The sequence below is a fragment of the Cyprinus carpio genome, chromosome A6 (assembly GCF_018340385.1).
Source record: "Cyprinus carpio isolate SPL01 chromosome A6, ASM1834038v1, whole genome shotgun sequence".
Taxonomy (NCBI): Eukaryota; Metazoa; Chordata; class Actinopteri; order Cypriniformes; family Cyprinidae; genus Cyprinus; species Cyprinus carpio.
The window spans coordinates 23,632,266-23,647,792 of record NC_056577.1 but is presented as its reverse complement, the minus strand read 5'-3'; the positions used below and the strand labels follow the sequence as shown (position 1 = coordinate 23,647,792).

The window sequence follows — 15,527 nt, the reverse complement described above, 5'->3', positions numbered from 1 at the left end:
CAGCCACTTCATTGAGATTTCTGAGAGCTGCTTGTTTGATGAACATGTAAATGCCAGGTTTCTGCTTATGCAAGATCCATTTTCACCCAGGTGGTAATTTTTCATTCGCAGTGGACAAACAGAATTCAAAGAGCTGTCAATGTCACTGTGGTGAGTTTGTTAGTAAAGGCTCTACAGTCAGACCTCTGAAGGTCAGATCTGGACCTCCAGCACAGCTTTTTTAAATGTCACCCTTTTTTTTATCAAACACCAACTTATTCCACCTCTCCTGCTAAGTAGTCTTTCTAAAACCTTGAGCTCATGCTGTGGGGTCCTTCTTTAAAAAAGAGCACAAAGTGGCATATACAAAATACTGTTCAATATTGGGTTTGGTACAATTTTTTTTTATGTTTTTGAATGACGTCTCTTTTGCTCACCAAGAAACAGTAATACTGTGAAAAATTTAACTATTTAAAATAACTATTTTCTATATGAATATACTTTAAAATGTAATTTATTCCAGTCTTCAGTGTTATGTGATCTTTTAGAAATTACAATTCTTAATAAAAATTGTAATATTTCAGAATTCTTTAATGAGTTGAAAGTTAAAAATTAAAATGTGCATATATGTGTGTATCTTCAAAAAGTAATAAAGAAGTGTGAAGTCTGCACACTGAAAATTACTGCTCCAGAAGAATTTATTCAAGCAACGTTTCGACCCTCAGGTCTTCATCAGGCACAATTTATCTTCAAAAAGTATCCATACCTGTCATCCATACCCCTCATGCGCTATTTTGCACGTGTTGTGTTTTAAATTTTCTTTACAGCAATTACGCAAGTTATTCAATGATAATCTTTCTTTTCAATGATTATAGAATCATCGAGTTTTAATCGGGAACTCTATTCCAAATAAGATCTTTCCGGGTATTGTGAATCAGATCAAATGGCTCACAACTCATTTGCAAATCACACATCTCTATAACTCTCATGAACTTTAATTTGGGTGTTTCTCACTCCTTTCTAATAACTCAAGACTTGTAATACAGCGCATAGACTTGTGTGGTCTATTTTAATGATGCGTTTGCCCCCCCTTTTAGACTTGAAAGCTGTATTCTTTTAAGCAAAGATGAATTGTGGAAAAATGAGGTGGCTAGAAGCAACTCAGAACCTTTTGTCTGCCACCCCCACAAGCTGGCATGGTGACAGATTACCTCTGCCCACCTGAAAGTACTGGAACATAAAAGCAATAAAGCAGGATTTTTAGAGCTACAACTGCTGCTTATGTTCTTTTTGACCTAAAGTAATCATACTGATTGTGGACAAAAATCCTTGAAAGGATGAACAGCATATAAGATGTGTAATTGTGATAAACTAAATGACATTTAACTCGGAAAAGTGCCTCAAAGTCACTTGCACATACCCTTGAGTGAGTCAAGTTCAATCCACTCTGTCTGAGCCACAGTCCTGACCACTCCATTATTATACTGTTGCTTTATTAATTAATCTATTCTGCTGGCCCTGCAGAGGCCATTGTTTAATGTTCAGACTCAGATCTCCATTAACCATGACTGTATTTCACCTTTAATTAGAAGGTTACGATCTTCAAACTGGTTCATTATCTGGGCTCTCTAAACAGAGACTTCTTACATTAACAATCTTGTTTAAAATCTGACAATAACAATGTCTTCTTCTTTCTCAACCTCAGAAAAAAGACCCACTGGCACTCTCCAAAAAGCCAAACAATGCCTGTTTGTCTGGAGTTAACTTCACCCCCAACATCACGAAGGATGCAGCTATCTCAACCATCTCCAACAGCACCACTGTCCAGTTGAAGAGCGCTGAGACCAAGCCTGCAATGGACCCCAAAAAGACTTACAACAGCGTCAGCAAAATTGACAAGATGTCTCGGATAGTGTTCCCGGTTCTCTTTGGGACTTTCAACTTGGTCTACTGGGCCACATATCTCAACAGGGAACCAGTGATTACAGGAGCTGTTTAGCCCACGCAAAGCCCCTATGCCACTCAACATTCCTTTCACAATCTCTTTTTCTTCTCCACTTCAATACTCGACGACAAGCTGACCTTGCAAAAAACGATGCTGAGCACTTACTGCACCTCTCACTTTGCTATTCTATAAGAAGAGTGCTCCTGTTGAATTTTCCTCCTGATATCATAAATTGCATGATAGATTCAAAGCTCTATGGGAATATAATTGCCATATCTGCCTTGACTTCCTACTTTATATTTCTCTGGTTTCCACTGGTTATTGCCTTCATCTTACAATGAATTGAGCGCCACACAAGCTACCATTTCATGAAAATTTTCCAAGGGATATGAACAAAAATTAGTGCATTTGGCATCAGCATTTATCACAGAATAAAAACCATTTATGAAAAGAAGTACAGCAAGGCCAAATGCTATGCAAAAACCATTTTCTACTATGTTGTAATGGGTAATTGCTTATAAATGAAACCCTTGCTTTGTATTAATGGATTTCAGGCTTCTCTTCTTTGTTTATTCTCTTCTTTGTCTTTAGCATCAATGGTGTAGGGCAGACAGATGCTATGCTAAGTTTTTAGCCATGCTCAAAATGTTGCCTTCAGAGGGATTACTTCATACGAGTGCTCGGGAATGTCTCGCAATTACTGATTTTACGTTCGTTTGTCATTTTTTTCTAAGCTTTTTTGAAGTAGCTAAATAGAATTGTGCACCTTAGGCAGCTTTTCACACTTTAGACCAAGATATCCTGCAAGGTGAACAAGGTTGGGTTGCAGCTAGGATTTTCGAATCATTTGTACATAGCTTGTGTATGCTTTGCTTTTAGCGTAGATGTGGCTTAACATTAGTGAGGAAGAGCTGAAAATGGTTCTGATACACTACTCTAATGTGCAGCCAAAGTGACATGAATGATGGTGAAAACGCAGATTGTATTGTGAAATATTGTAGGCTTTGACAGAATGTGTCATTTCTTTACAGTTAATAGTTTTTACATTGGCTTTTCATGCTGTTTATGTGACAGCCATGTTCTTATTTTTTTGTCTGTGTTGTAAATTGGTCAGTGGGTTTTCGAAGTTGGAACAAGTCAGGTAAACAAAATGAAAGAAACATTCACATTTAATAGTTCAAACATTCAGATTCTAAAGACAAGAAAAGAGAGACATATTCTATATATATTCTACTGTACAACTGCACAGTAGAAAGGTGGAACCTGCTACTGTCAGACATGTTAAAACTGGATCTTGTTGGAACTGAAATGTCACACCATAATGCCATCTCTTCAACCAAAACGCATGGCTGCTTATTTGGGGAATGAAATGAAAGAGCTAACAATGACCTTGATAGTCCAAAAGTGCAACTCAGAAAGATTCGGTTTTTATCCTGTAATCATTATATTCTGAACTTGTTACGTGAAAGTGAGATGGCACAAATAACTAAGTGTAGCTCATTAAGAGGCCAACTACAAGAGCCATCAAGCTCCTCTGTGCACCACTCAGGCCTATAGGAGAATGGATCATTAAAAGAGTTCAAGTGAGTCAGTAATGTGCCCTTTTACAACAATGGATGTTTCCAGAAATGTACAGATGTTCCTCAAAGCATACATGTCTGAAGCAATAAATTCTGCCTGATATGTTTCTTGACCAAGTTCTGATTACTTCTGTTTGAGTTGCTCAAAAGACATTGCTTAATTGCAAATCTTTTAGACCTGGCCTAGAATCTTAGTAACATTTAAAACCAGTCACATTGACACACAGATGAGCTCATTTAAAGGAACGAGTATCAACAAGCACTTTATTTACATCAAAAATAGTATGCAGTTTGTTTGCCTTGGTTAATGCTGGAAAATTTGCCACAAGATTGCAGGGGTTTGTTTATTGGGTGGCTGCTCTTCACAGGCTCTTGGCAATAAGACATGCACATGAAGCTTAGATATTGTCCTGATGAAACGGTTGCTGCAGAAGCTACTGTAAATGGAAGAAGGATTCTTCCTTGGATTACTTCTGGGATTATACAAAACCCACACTCACACATACACACATGCAAGCAAGCAAACACACATTCACACATCAAGACCAGAGTTCCTGGAGCAGGGAGGCTTTGGAATCCTTCCTCTGGTCCTGTGCGCTGGCAACATCTGGCCCACATCTGTTTGAAAAGGATTTAGCTTCACTTAAGTTGCTTTTCCTACCAGTGCTCCTATACATGACGTTGAATTAAACTAACACCAGTGTGACCAAGTAACTATAATTTTTCATTATGTGTGTGATATTATATACTAGCATATTACTGGAGACTGGCAGCTGTGTTCAGTATGTGAAAGAATATACAAATTAAATGTTTGTGTATTCTGTGCATTTAATTATGCTTTATGTTAATGTAATATTAATGTTAAAGTATGTTATTTTGTTTCAGTCACACTGACATTTATTTGACATGCTCTTATTGTGGGTTTAGGGAAAGACTTCTTTTTAATACATGTAAGGCAAGTGTAAACCTCTCTAATATACTAAACTCATCCCTCACACAATAATGCACAGCATGCCAATGGACCTTAAACCTTTAATCCCCTGAGTGGTGGAGTGAGAGCTTGACCGGAATTCCGCTAGTGTACAGTTGAGAAGCTGTCACTCAGATATGTCATTACAGATTTTTGTTTGTATTATGAAGAGTTACCAAATTCTTTTCATTGTGTTATTATGAAAAAGCCAAAGATTGCATCTCCTAAAGCTGAAAATGCATTTTATTATCAAAATGGTTTGGTTATGTCACTATTTAGATTTAATCTATTGTGCAAAGATGGTAGCTAACCATTTAAAGTGGTAATGGCATCTATTTAACCCCCAATAATTTATTCTGCTTGATTTGATTTATTTTACTTATGAGGTTTGTGTGTGTGTGTTTAAACTTGATTTGCTTAAATTCAAAGTGCTCTTAAAAGCGTGGGGGTGGACCTCTAGTTCACTGGAGGGTTTGGCACCACTTTGATTGCACATCAAAAAATATGAATTTCATTTTATTAAGTTAAAATGTTTGACTGTGCCGGCATTTTTCTTGTCACATCCTTTACACTGTGCTTAACTGCACTCCTTTTTTGTTCTTTCACTGTATTTGGTTTAGAATGTGCTGTGATTTACTCTCTATTCCACGTGCTATCTGCATTTCTGTAATCAGCCACAAGAGGATAGTCTATCATGCATTTTAAATGGCCTAGTTCATGCTCTCACTAAGCCAAAAAGGGAGACACCGTACCGCCATAAGAACTTGAAAACAAAGCGAAATAGTTCGACATGTAGTTTTATGTGTTATTAAAAATGAAGTGATATTTTAAATTACTTTATGCTATATTCAAATAAGTAAGCCATTTCAGGCGATTTTCCCAGATAAGTGTAACCACTATGCTGCTGTGGTGTTATCAGACATTCGCTCTCTACAAGCACTTCATAGATCCAAAACCGTGCGTTTGTGGCGGAACTGTGGCGGAAATCTGTTTGTCAGAACAATGGCAGACGGAGGAGTGCACGGGGAAACGTGTTTGGAACAATCGTCATTTTATAAATTACGTTGGGCAATGCTTAATGTAACTCGTAATTAATATATTATTATTATATTTTAGCCAAAATTACCGGATTACTTTTAAATAATCAAAAGTAGATTTGCCTTTGGCGTGTTTAGAGTACCACAGACACTGAACCTTCTAGAGCAGGGGTGTCAGACTCGATTCCTGGAGGGCCGCAGCACTGCAGAGTTTAGATTCAACCCTAATTAAACACACCTGATCCAACTAATCAAGTCCTTCAGGCTTATTTGAAAACTACGTGTGTTGGGGGCAGGGTTGGAACAAAACTCTGCAGGGCTCCGGTCTTAGACACCCCTGTTTTAGAGAAAAGTTGTAGGGAAAATCTCACAACACGCAGAGCAAAGCTAGAGAGAAGGGGGCTAGGGGTATTTCTTTTCCTCCTCCTTTTTTTTTTTTTTTTCCAAAGTGCGTAGGCGACTGGGAGCTGCCTGTGGTGATAAATGTCGGCGCTGTCTCTCAAATATTATACTGCATATGTGCACCTGCTAACATACAGACACAACAATGCGAGGACAACCTATGGATAGAGTGTTAAATCAGCAGTGATTATGTATATCCGACTCAGTAAAATAAATAATGACATCATACTGTACGCCAAAAAAAAATGTATTCGTAATAACGCTAAAAACATCAGAATGTATGTAGTCAGATTCAATAATACCCTGTAATAATTAATTCGACTCCAAATTGGTTGATGACATTTTCTTCACCCTCAATCTTGCTCTATTATCGGGTTAATCGCACTGCGATCAATGCACGTGCAAAGTAATTACAGCAATTACGCTCCGATTTCCATATCGAACACAATCCGCGAGGTAATCATTTACCTCGTTGATAGCGATACTGTAAACAGACGCTTTTTAATATCTCTCCTCGAAGCATTCTGACGCTGAAAATACCAGATGTACCCGAAGAGGACCTCAAGTTCCGCCGAAGCGTCTGGGAAGACAGACTTTGTTTTTTTATGACGTAATTTGCAGAAACTAACGGATGCGTTAGGGGTTTGAAGGTGTCCACTTTGGAAGTTTGCGCTCTGCCTCTGTGTGAACGTCAGTATGTGTATTTGGTGGTGCAATCGAAAGCAGCGCAACTTCAAGGAGCAGGAGGGGCTCTTCTATTATTTGATCCCGCTAATTGTCAATGTATAAGTGAAGTTTAAGCACCGGACACTAACCGAGAAGGTCTTACTGTTCCCGTTGGACTATTACCTCGACTACTCGCCACTGTTTTAACTGAGCCTGGAAGAAAAGGCTGCAGCTGTGTCACTTTTTTCCTTCTTAGAATTGTCTCTGTGCTGTGTGCCACATTCAACACGGAGTCAATCTCACCTAAAACATGTCCACCAAATTGTTCCTCTACTTCTTTCTTCTGTCAGTGTTTCGTGCATGGTAAGTGACGTTGCTACCCTCTTTGTCTTGACAGCAATTATTTGTTCATAAGGGTAATTCTGTTGCAGATGTCTTATGCATAATCTAGCCTGATGTAACATAATAGGCTATATCATCAGCCTGGCGGTGATGATGTGATGTACGCACCTTTAAGAACAAGTCTTTTGATTTCTACTGTTTAAGAAGGTCACAATACTTTCTGTATCGTTTTTTCAATCTTTACGTAAGGTGTTTTTTATTTTTTATTTATTTATTTATTTTTGGCGCAGAGCTTTTGTAAAAGACTTAGATCTCTATGTCATGTCTTCAAACGGCATCTCTGTGGGTGTTATCTGTGAGATTTGTGTTTGTCTGGGCTTTGTGTTAACGTTATAAATCATGCTTTTACATTGATCTTAACTTATGTTGTACGTTATTTCACGGTGGAGATAACGCATGTGTGCGTCGTTACCGGAGCTGTCATTTCCAATGGTGCTGAACTACGTACGAAAGTTTGTCTTCCTAACCAGAAAACATTGTGAAAATGCTGACAAACGTGGAAATCGCATGCTATTTTGTCGAGGTGCTTAAAGTTGTTAAACAGTTCTGAACTGAACAGCTTGTGATTTATGATTGATGATTGTTGTGATGATTTTTAAGACACACACACACACACACAATACATATATACACACACATACAGTATATATATATATAATATATATATAAATATATATACACACACATACATACACACACACACACACACACATACATACATACATACATACTGTACATACATACATACATACATACATACATACATACGTATGTATGAATGAATGAATGAATGAATGTATCATGCAATATGTGACTATGTCTGTCTTATGGTAGACAAGACAAGGATACAAACAAGACAACTGGATCAGATATGAACCTGCCCTTGTTGAAGGAAGAGAAGAGTCGCTCATTTAGCACAGTCTTAAATGTCATTTGTTGACATATTTGCATGTAATGTGTGATCATTGGCTAATTTATGAATGTTTTTACATGCTACTTGGATAATGATGCTTTTTGGAAACATGCCATAGAGAATACGTACAACTTACTGTACTTGCAAACTAAAGTTCTGTTTAGAGCTTTAGGAAACCCCGCCTTGAACTGGCATTTTTATGTGTGTGCAATTGTGAAATAGTTTCTTTCTTTCATATTGGTTTTATTGTCTGATTGCTAATTCGTCCTCCATGCTCTTAAAAAACTAGCATGTTATAAATGGTGACTAATAAGCTTAAGCTATTTCAGATTGATGCAAGAACTCTGTAATTCTGACATAAATTTATTAATTTCAGTTGTTTAACCAATTGCAGTTGTTGTGTTCAAAACATTTATTGAAGTGTCTTTAAACAAGTTGAAACCTCAGCGGTGACCTGTTGAATACATTTTTTTCTTCAGTTCTCAAACAGTCGCTTCTGAGGATGAGTATGACGACGTTACTGTGAATCAAATGTTGGCCCCCAAAACCCACGAGACGGACACAACACAAATATTAAACAACTTACTAAAGGAGTATGACAAAAAGCTGCGGCCGGATATTGGAGGTGAGTGGTTTTCTAAATGCAGTCATTGAGGACTCTTTGGAGCTTTATTGAGCTGCCCATGGTGCTGAAATCCATTTAGCTTTACTGCATTCAGCCTTACCCATCTTGGAGCTTCATTTACAGTCATCACATGCAAACAAATGTATGTAATATACATAAATTGAATTTACTTTCAAGTCCGACTGCTTTGTTTACCCCAACAATTCATGTTTTTGTAAACTGGTGAAGTGCATTAGCATCATGCGGTGGAGTAGAGAATATACCAGCAAATTACACTAAGCGACACAATTTTCCTTATACTATGAAGAATAAAAATGTCAGAATGTATTCACTGTTTGAGAAACATTGAGAGTTAGCTGCAGCTAGTCTGTGGGTTTATGGTTTTGCATTAAGTAATTGAATTCCTGGAGCAGTGGAATATTTTCCTGTGATTTTCTACTTATTTATACAGGCATTTCATGTTTTCCCCCCTACCTTTTCCCTTTATTTTTTTTTAACCCCACAGTGCTCTTAATAGTCTCATGGACTGCACTACAATCCACATTTGCATACAATCTCACAGATTTGCTTGTTTTCATGTGTTTCAAGAGTCATATTAGCTTACAGAGTGCCTCTATGTGTGCAGGATTTGTAGATCTGTTGGGAAATTCCAGGCGTTCTGTCAGAAAAACATGAAATTTTCGATTCTCAACATATCTCAAGGTTGAGATTGATGCTATTTTCTAGTAAATGAGACTAAATAGAGTGTCATGAGAAAAAATCGCAATCTGCAATTCAAGCAGCGCATTCTGTACTTGATCTGAGATGTCACTGCAAAACATCACAACCGCTCTTGACACATCTGTCAGGTCTGTTATTGGTTTTGTGGCATCGTTGTGATATATTGCATCTTATTGGATTCGAAGCATTTTAGAAAGCCTATCCCTGCATAAATCTCACTGTTTCTACATGTTTTTGTTTCCTTTCAATGAGAAGCACAACCTCCATGTTTGATGGATGGGAGTCTCCAAATTATATTTCTTATACTCATGTCTGATTTCTAAGAGTCAGACTATGTTCATGTGCTCTCTTATACACACACACCACACCTACAACAACCCACACAAATCAAGAATATTGCCTCAGAGCCACCTTGCCGTGAAAAAGCTTTTGTTTTTCACTTTTGTAGCTCAGTCTTTCTGGAGAGGACTGTACTGCTACAGTATATAATCAAGTATGCCACTGAATGGCTGTGATACTATGTATGAAGACAGCTACATGAGACACTGTTAAGGAAGTAGATAGAGTCCAGTAAAGTCCCCAGAAACTGAGGAACGGAGCTGGTGAGCACGTCTCAGATCTGTCAACTCAAGTGCAGAATGGGTCAATGAAAGGGGCTCTAATACACTTCCTACAACTGGACCTCCTGTTTCAAGTCACACACACTCTTTTGTTTGTTCTTTCTATCTTTTTTTGCTTTACCACCAATTTAGAGTGTTTGTTGAGTCAGAAATGTCATTTTCTTGTTTTTCTTTCTCCATGCAGAATTTGAGGCTAGAAAGAAAGTAGTATTACTACTACTATTTGTCACTGTATCATTCAGTTTGGACTTTTTCATTTTGCACCATTTCTGTTCATTTAATTGTGTCATTCTGTTCAAGTGTGTGTCATTTATCTGCTTTTGTATTTAAGTTGCTCTCTTTTTGTTCATTGTTATCAGGTCTTGTCGATGTTATGTGTGTTGTAAGCCTTCTCTGTGTTTGGATTTCTGTGGATTTATTAAGACTGCCTATCATCCTCATCACGTTCATGTGAGTTCATCAACACTGTAGTGTGACAGAAGACCCGACTTTAAAGTACAATAGAAGCAGTGTGCTTTTACTTTGTTTTTGTTTGATCAGTATTTTTGTGTAGGTTATTTTTTTTTCTTTTTTTTTTTTTCATGGATCATTTTGCCACCGTCACCCTGCTGTCCCTTAAGCAGGGAGATCGCTCCCTCGAGGAGCACCTGGAGGAATTCCTGAGTCTCGCCCACAAGACCACTCTCCAGATGACTGCCTCTGCACGTTTCTACATGTGGGACTTAACAACGCCACTAGAGCGCAGTTGTCTGGGAAACCTCCTCAAGGGAGCTTCACCGACTATGTGGAGTGGCTGCTAGTTTCCTGTGAATCAGCCTTCACCGTTGAGGACGTCACCAGCCCCACTCCAGACCCAGTGCCCAGTCAGTCACTAGCCCGCTGCACGGAGCGTCCGCCTGAGCCCACTGTGATGGAAGAGCCATTGTGAGAAGCAACAACCGAGTCTGCCATCGCCCTAGAGCCTGAGCCGATTACCACATCTGACCAGGTGTGTGAGCCGGCAATGCCACACATGCCAGAGAGAATTCTCGTGGAATCCAAGGGTATAGATGCAAGCCCCACCCAATCTCCCGCCACTGAGAGTAAGTGTTTACTGGGCTTGGACACTGTTTTTCAGTTTGGAGAGTTAGATACTTTGCTTTCCCTAAGGCTGCATAATTCTGTTCATCTGTCTGATTCGCTGGTCCTGCCAGCCTCCCTCTCCCACCCCCTCTCCAAGCTGCTTTAAGAAACTTTTTATTCTTGTTTCGATTTTGTGCATTTCTTCATTCTCCTCAGTTCTCAGCCACTCCTGCTATCCAGTCATCTTTGTCACCTCCTCTCAGTGGTGGGGCTCCATCTCGGGCCTGCCGGGAGTCTTCGTCACCTGGACCTGAGGAGCCTCTGGCCTCGGATGCCTCTGCTCCACCCCATACCACTGTCCAGACTAATGCACCTATACTCCTCCCACCCTTGATTCCGCCGTGGACCATCGTCACCTGGGTTGGACTTTGCCACGCCTCCGCCGCGGACTTCCACTCCTTCTACTATGGCCCGCTCCTTCCTCGGTCACTCCATCATGCCTTAGCTCGTCCCTCCAGCGATACCACCATGGAGTCCTGGCTGGGCCCTCGGTCTCCACCTACCCGCTCAAGGCTCCTTCCTGGTCCTCTCCTCCACCTACACCTCCCTGGATTTTGTTTGTCGTCCTCCTCCTGCATCTCTCTGCTGGTGTGCATGCCCTTTGCCATCCGTTCACCATCCCTTCGCCATCTCCTCATCCTCCTTACTGCCTCATCCTTTTCTCTTCGGCATGAGGTTACGCCTTCCGGGAAGGGGGGAGATCTGTCACCATATCATTCAGTTTCAACATTTCTTTCCTAGACGTTTTAGAAATTGTGTGTAATTAAATATCATTCTGTTCAGGTGTGTGTTATTTAATTAGTTTTGTCTGCTTGTGTATTTAATCTGCTCGCTTTTTTTGTTCATTGTTGTCGGGTCCCGATGATGTTACATGTGTTGTATGCCTTCTCTTTGTTTGGATTTACCTTCTCTGGATTTATTTAACAATAAGCTCATCATCATCGTGTGAGTGTGAGTTCATCAATACAGTAGTGTGACATTTATTTCTTTTTTAGTATTTTTATATGAAGATCCTTGAGTGTTAGTGTGTATTTGATAGTAGTTTTAATAAAATGAAATGGTGAAAATCTCATGAAGTGTAGCTCTATGTGTTCATGTCCTCATGTATTGAGACATCAGATGATGAAAACACTGTGAGCATCACAGGTGTTTGAGGTTGTGTTTTGGACAAAATTACACCACTCATTCTCACAGAACATGCAGACTTATTAATGACATGGGTTGTGTGATAGGCTATAGGAGCTCTATATGATATTGTTAATTGCCCAGCTCTACAGTACCTTATACCATCAGGACTAGACGAAAACATTTTCAGGTTCTTGTTGGACACCAAATAAAAGTCTGATATTAGCATATATATATATATATATATATATATATATATATTTTTTTTTTTTTTTTTGTAGAGTCATCCTTTCATTGCATGCATAAATTCCAAGGTTGTTCAATAAACCTGCCTCAATGAAATTTGATAGATATTGATTTTGTTTTCACTATGGAAAATCTCTGACAATGATTTTATTGCAGAAACGTATAGAACTTGTTTTCCCTTTTGTCCTCTGAAAAATGGTAAAATATCTACAAATGCAGCATATTCCTTGAGGTTTTTTTTTTTTTTTTTCAAATGTGCAGCAACATAGTATTGTGAAATATATTAACAATGAAAGATTCAGACCTATTGCAGTGGCAAAAAGGGAAGATTACAGAACATAGACCCAAATCAAGAGCTCTGCTGGTACATTACACACTCCTATACTTTTTATCAGCATGTTTTCTGAAAACCCCTTGTACTGAAATGTACTGAAACAGATTTATTGCATATTGTTATAGTCATAATATTGCATTTTACTGACTCAGAGTTTGTACAAGGCACTCTCAGGTTATTTTTCTATTCTATTCTTATTATGCCCGTTACGATAAGAGGAACATCTATAAACCCTTGCCACTCCCAATTTCCTGAATCTCCATGATGTTGTCCTCGAACTTGTCTACAAGATTTGATTCGATTATTGCACTGGTGCATTATCCAGAATGCCTGTGATTAATAGTACATTAACGTCAGTCTTATACATGGCAGTGTTTTGTGAAGCTTGTCAACGGATGGTTGTGCATCTGTGGAAGTGAATTAGCTGGAAGGCTGCAAAGAACCTGTTGCTTCAGGCTTGTTTTTATCAGCTTTGTTTTCTCATCAGGGTCCATTTTTGCCAGTGATTTGACCAGTGATTCACTGACTTCTAGGTATTAGCTTCATCTAGCACTCTATCCTCTTCAGCATTCATTTGTTGGTTTTGTTTCTTTTGTTGGCCAGTGTTCAAGGTGCCATCTGTGCTAAGCTCAATCAGCTAGTTACAAGGTTGTCTTTTAAAAGGGTCACATGGCTACTGCTCTTAGTGTACTGCATTCTAAAAGCATGAAAATGACTTATGCATTAAAAGCTAATATGCAGGTGTAGTGTGTGGGGGGAGGGGGGACAGATGCTTTTTTTTCAACAAGGAATTCAACAGTAATAGACTAAATCACATTGAGATGTTTTGGAAAAGATGGATGCATATTAAACAGACTAATTAGCTGGTTTTACATGCAGCATAACAACTCATTTAGTCCATTGTAAACAGATATAGTCTCTACCAGAGTGTTTATAGATGATATCATAAGATTAAAGGAGTAGTTCACCCAAAAATAAAAAGTCTGTTAATATTTATTCACCCTAATTTTTTCCCCATACATTCGTCAAGCTGGAATGCATGGTGCTAGAAACATTAAGGTCATGGGTTCGATTCACAAGCATTCCATGAACTGATAAAATGTGTACCTTAAAGGGGTCATATGATGCGATTTCAAATTTTCCTTTCTCTTTGGAGTGTTACAAGCTCTTGGTGAATAAAGAAGGTCTGTGAAGTTGCAAAGACTAAAGTCTCAAGTCCAAATAGATATTCTTTCTAAAAGTTGAGACTCATCCATGTCCCCCTGAAACAGCTTGTTCTAACACGCCCCCACATCTCTACGTCACTATGTGGGAAGATTTGCATAACGCTGATGTTCACGCAAAGAAAGAAGGCGTACCTTTTATTCTCGTTGTAATATTGGTGTTGCCACCGCCACCATGTCGTATAAATGTTGTGTGTCCCCTTTGAAAGCGAAACTGCTTTGTTTGGCCTTCCAAAAGAGGATGATATCCGCTTTGTCATGCCTGGAGCTGATCCGTGCTGGTCGTTGAGGAAATACATCAACTTTGCACTGTGGATCGCCGAATCGGCTTTCACCGTGGACGAAGCGCCGTCCAGGCCGGGGTCGTCACATGTGGTTGCTGCAAGACCAAGTTACACTCCTTCGTAGAATCTGCCTGCCGCACCGCCTCTGCTCACTCAAGCCGGCCGTGGCTCACTCTAGGCCTCCGGTCTCTGCTCACTCAAGGCCACGGTGTGTGATGTTGTTCCATTGAGAAAGCAAAACTACTTTGTTTTTGCCTTCCAAAAGAAAAGACGACTAGAAATCATGTTTATATCACATTTATAATGGGTTTTATGTTTTTGTCTCGTCGGTCCAGCCAGACAAGGCTTCACAATATGTTAAGAGGCTTAACACTTCCGCCTCACGCTTGAGGTATTCGGCCAATCACAATGCGCTGGATAGCTGGCCAATCACAGCACACCTCGCTTTTCAGAGAGATGAGCCTTGTGAAATCGGCGCATTTCAGAAGGCGGGGCATAGAGGAGAAACAATAATATACAGTATGTGGAAAATAATGTTTTTTAAACCTTAAACCACATAAACACATTTCATTACACCAAATACACAAAATAATGTTCTTTTTAGCAGCATTATATGACCCCTTTAAATGCTCTAATAAATGAAAGGTCCAAAAGGGAGATTTCACACTGATGCCATAGAAAAAACATTCTGGGATCCCCAAAGCACCTTTCAATAAACACTTATTAAAAGAACCATTTTCTTTTTTAGTGTGAAGTGCATTTTAATAACTTAAACTTTTCCGCTGTAAAGAACCTTTTGTCCAGTGGAAAGGTTCCATGGACATTAACGTTCTTCATGGAACCATAGATGCTTATAAAAACCATTATTTAATAATAAATGTTCTTCGCTTTTGGATAAAATACATAAAAATGTAAAATACATATATATATTTTTTCTACTAAGTTTATAATAAATGTAAGCATATCTGCATTAAGCACAATTAAAATTGTCAATATAATTTGTACGCTATATTTTAGATCTTCTGAAGTAATAAGATAGGAACAGACCTTACAGTGTTAAGATTGTAAATCTTTATTCACTGATAATCTATTTTTGTACCCAGATCTGACTGATTCATTCTGGAAAATGAACTCACTGACTAGCTGACTGAAGAGGAAGAATATATGTGAATAATAATGATATTTGGTTTTGGTATTTGGACGGCATTTTGTTTTTTCTTTGTAAAAGGCATTAAATAGCTTCAGAAGACTTTGAACATAGCACAGAGTCTTATAGACTACTTCAATTTGTCAATGTGTCAAATGTATATACTGTATAACAAAAACAAATTTTT

The 15,527-nt window shown here is 38.7% G+C and overlaps 2 protein-coding genes across 3 annotated transcripts in view; both read left to right on the top strand.

The window, feature by feature from the left end:
- gabra5 (gamma-aminobutyric acid type A receptor subunit alpha5) overlaps window positions 1–3,617 on the top strand; it is a 32,019-nt gene extending 28,402 nt beyond the window's left edge. For both annotated transcript variants that reach the window (XM_019095814.2, XM_019095815.2), the window contains exon 11: window positions 1,685–3,617. In XM_019095814.2, coding sequence (XP_018951359.1) covers window positions 1,685–1,978 — 294 coding nt within the window. In that variant the 3' untranslated portion in view covers window positions 1,979–3,617. The remainder of the gene's footprint in view (window positions 1–1,684) is intronic.
- A 2,201-nt stretch (window positions 3,618–5,818) lies between these two features.
- Window positions 5,819–15,527, top strand: part of LOC109059978 (gamma-aminobutyric acid receptor subunit gamma-3) — a 112,557-nt gene continuing 102,848 nt past the window's right edge. Inside the window, 2 exon segments of the mRNA XM_042758513.1 lie at window positions 5,819–6,942; window positions 8,374–8,519. Of these exon segments, the coding sequence (XP_042614447.1) occupies window positions 6,890–6,942; window positions 8,374–8,519 (199 nt within the window). The 5' untranslated portion in view covers window positions 5,819–6,889.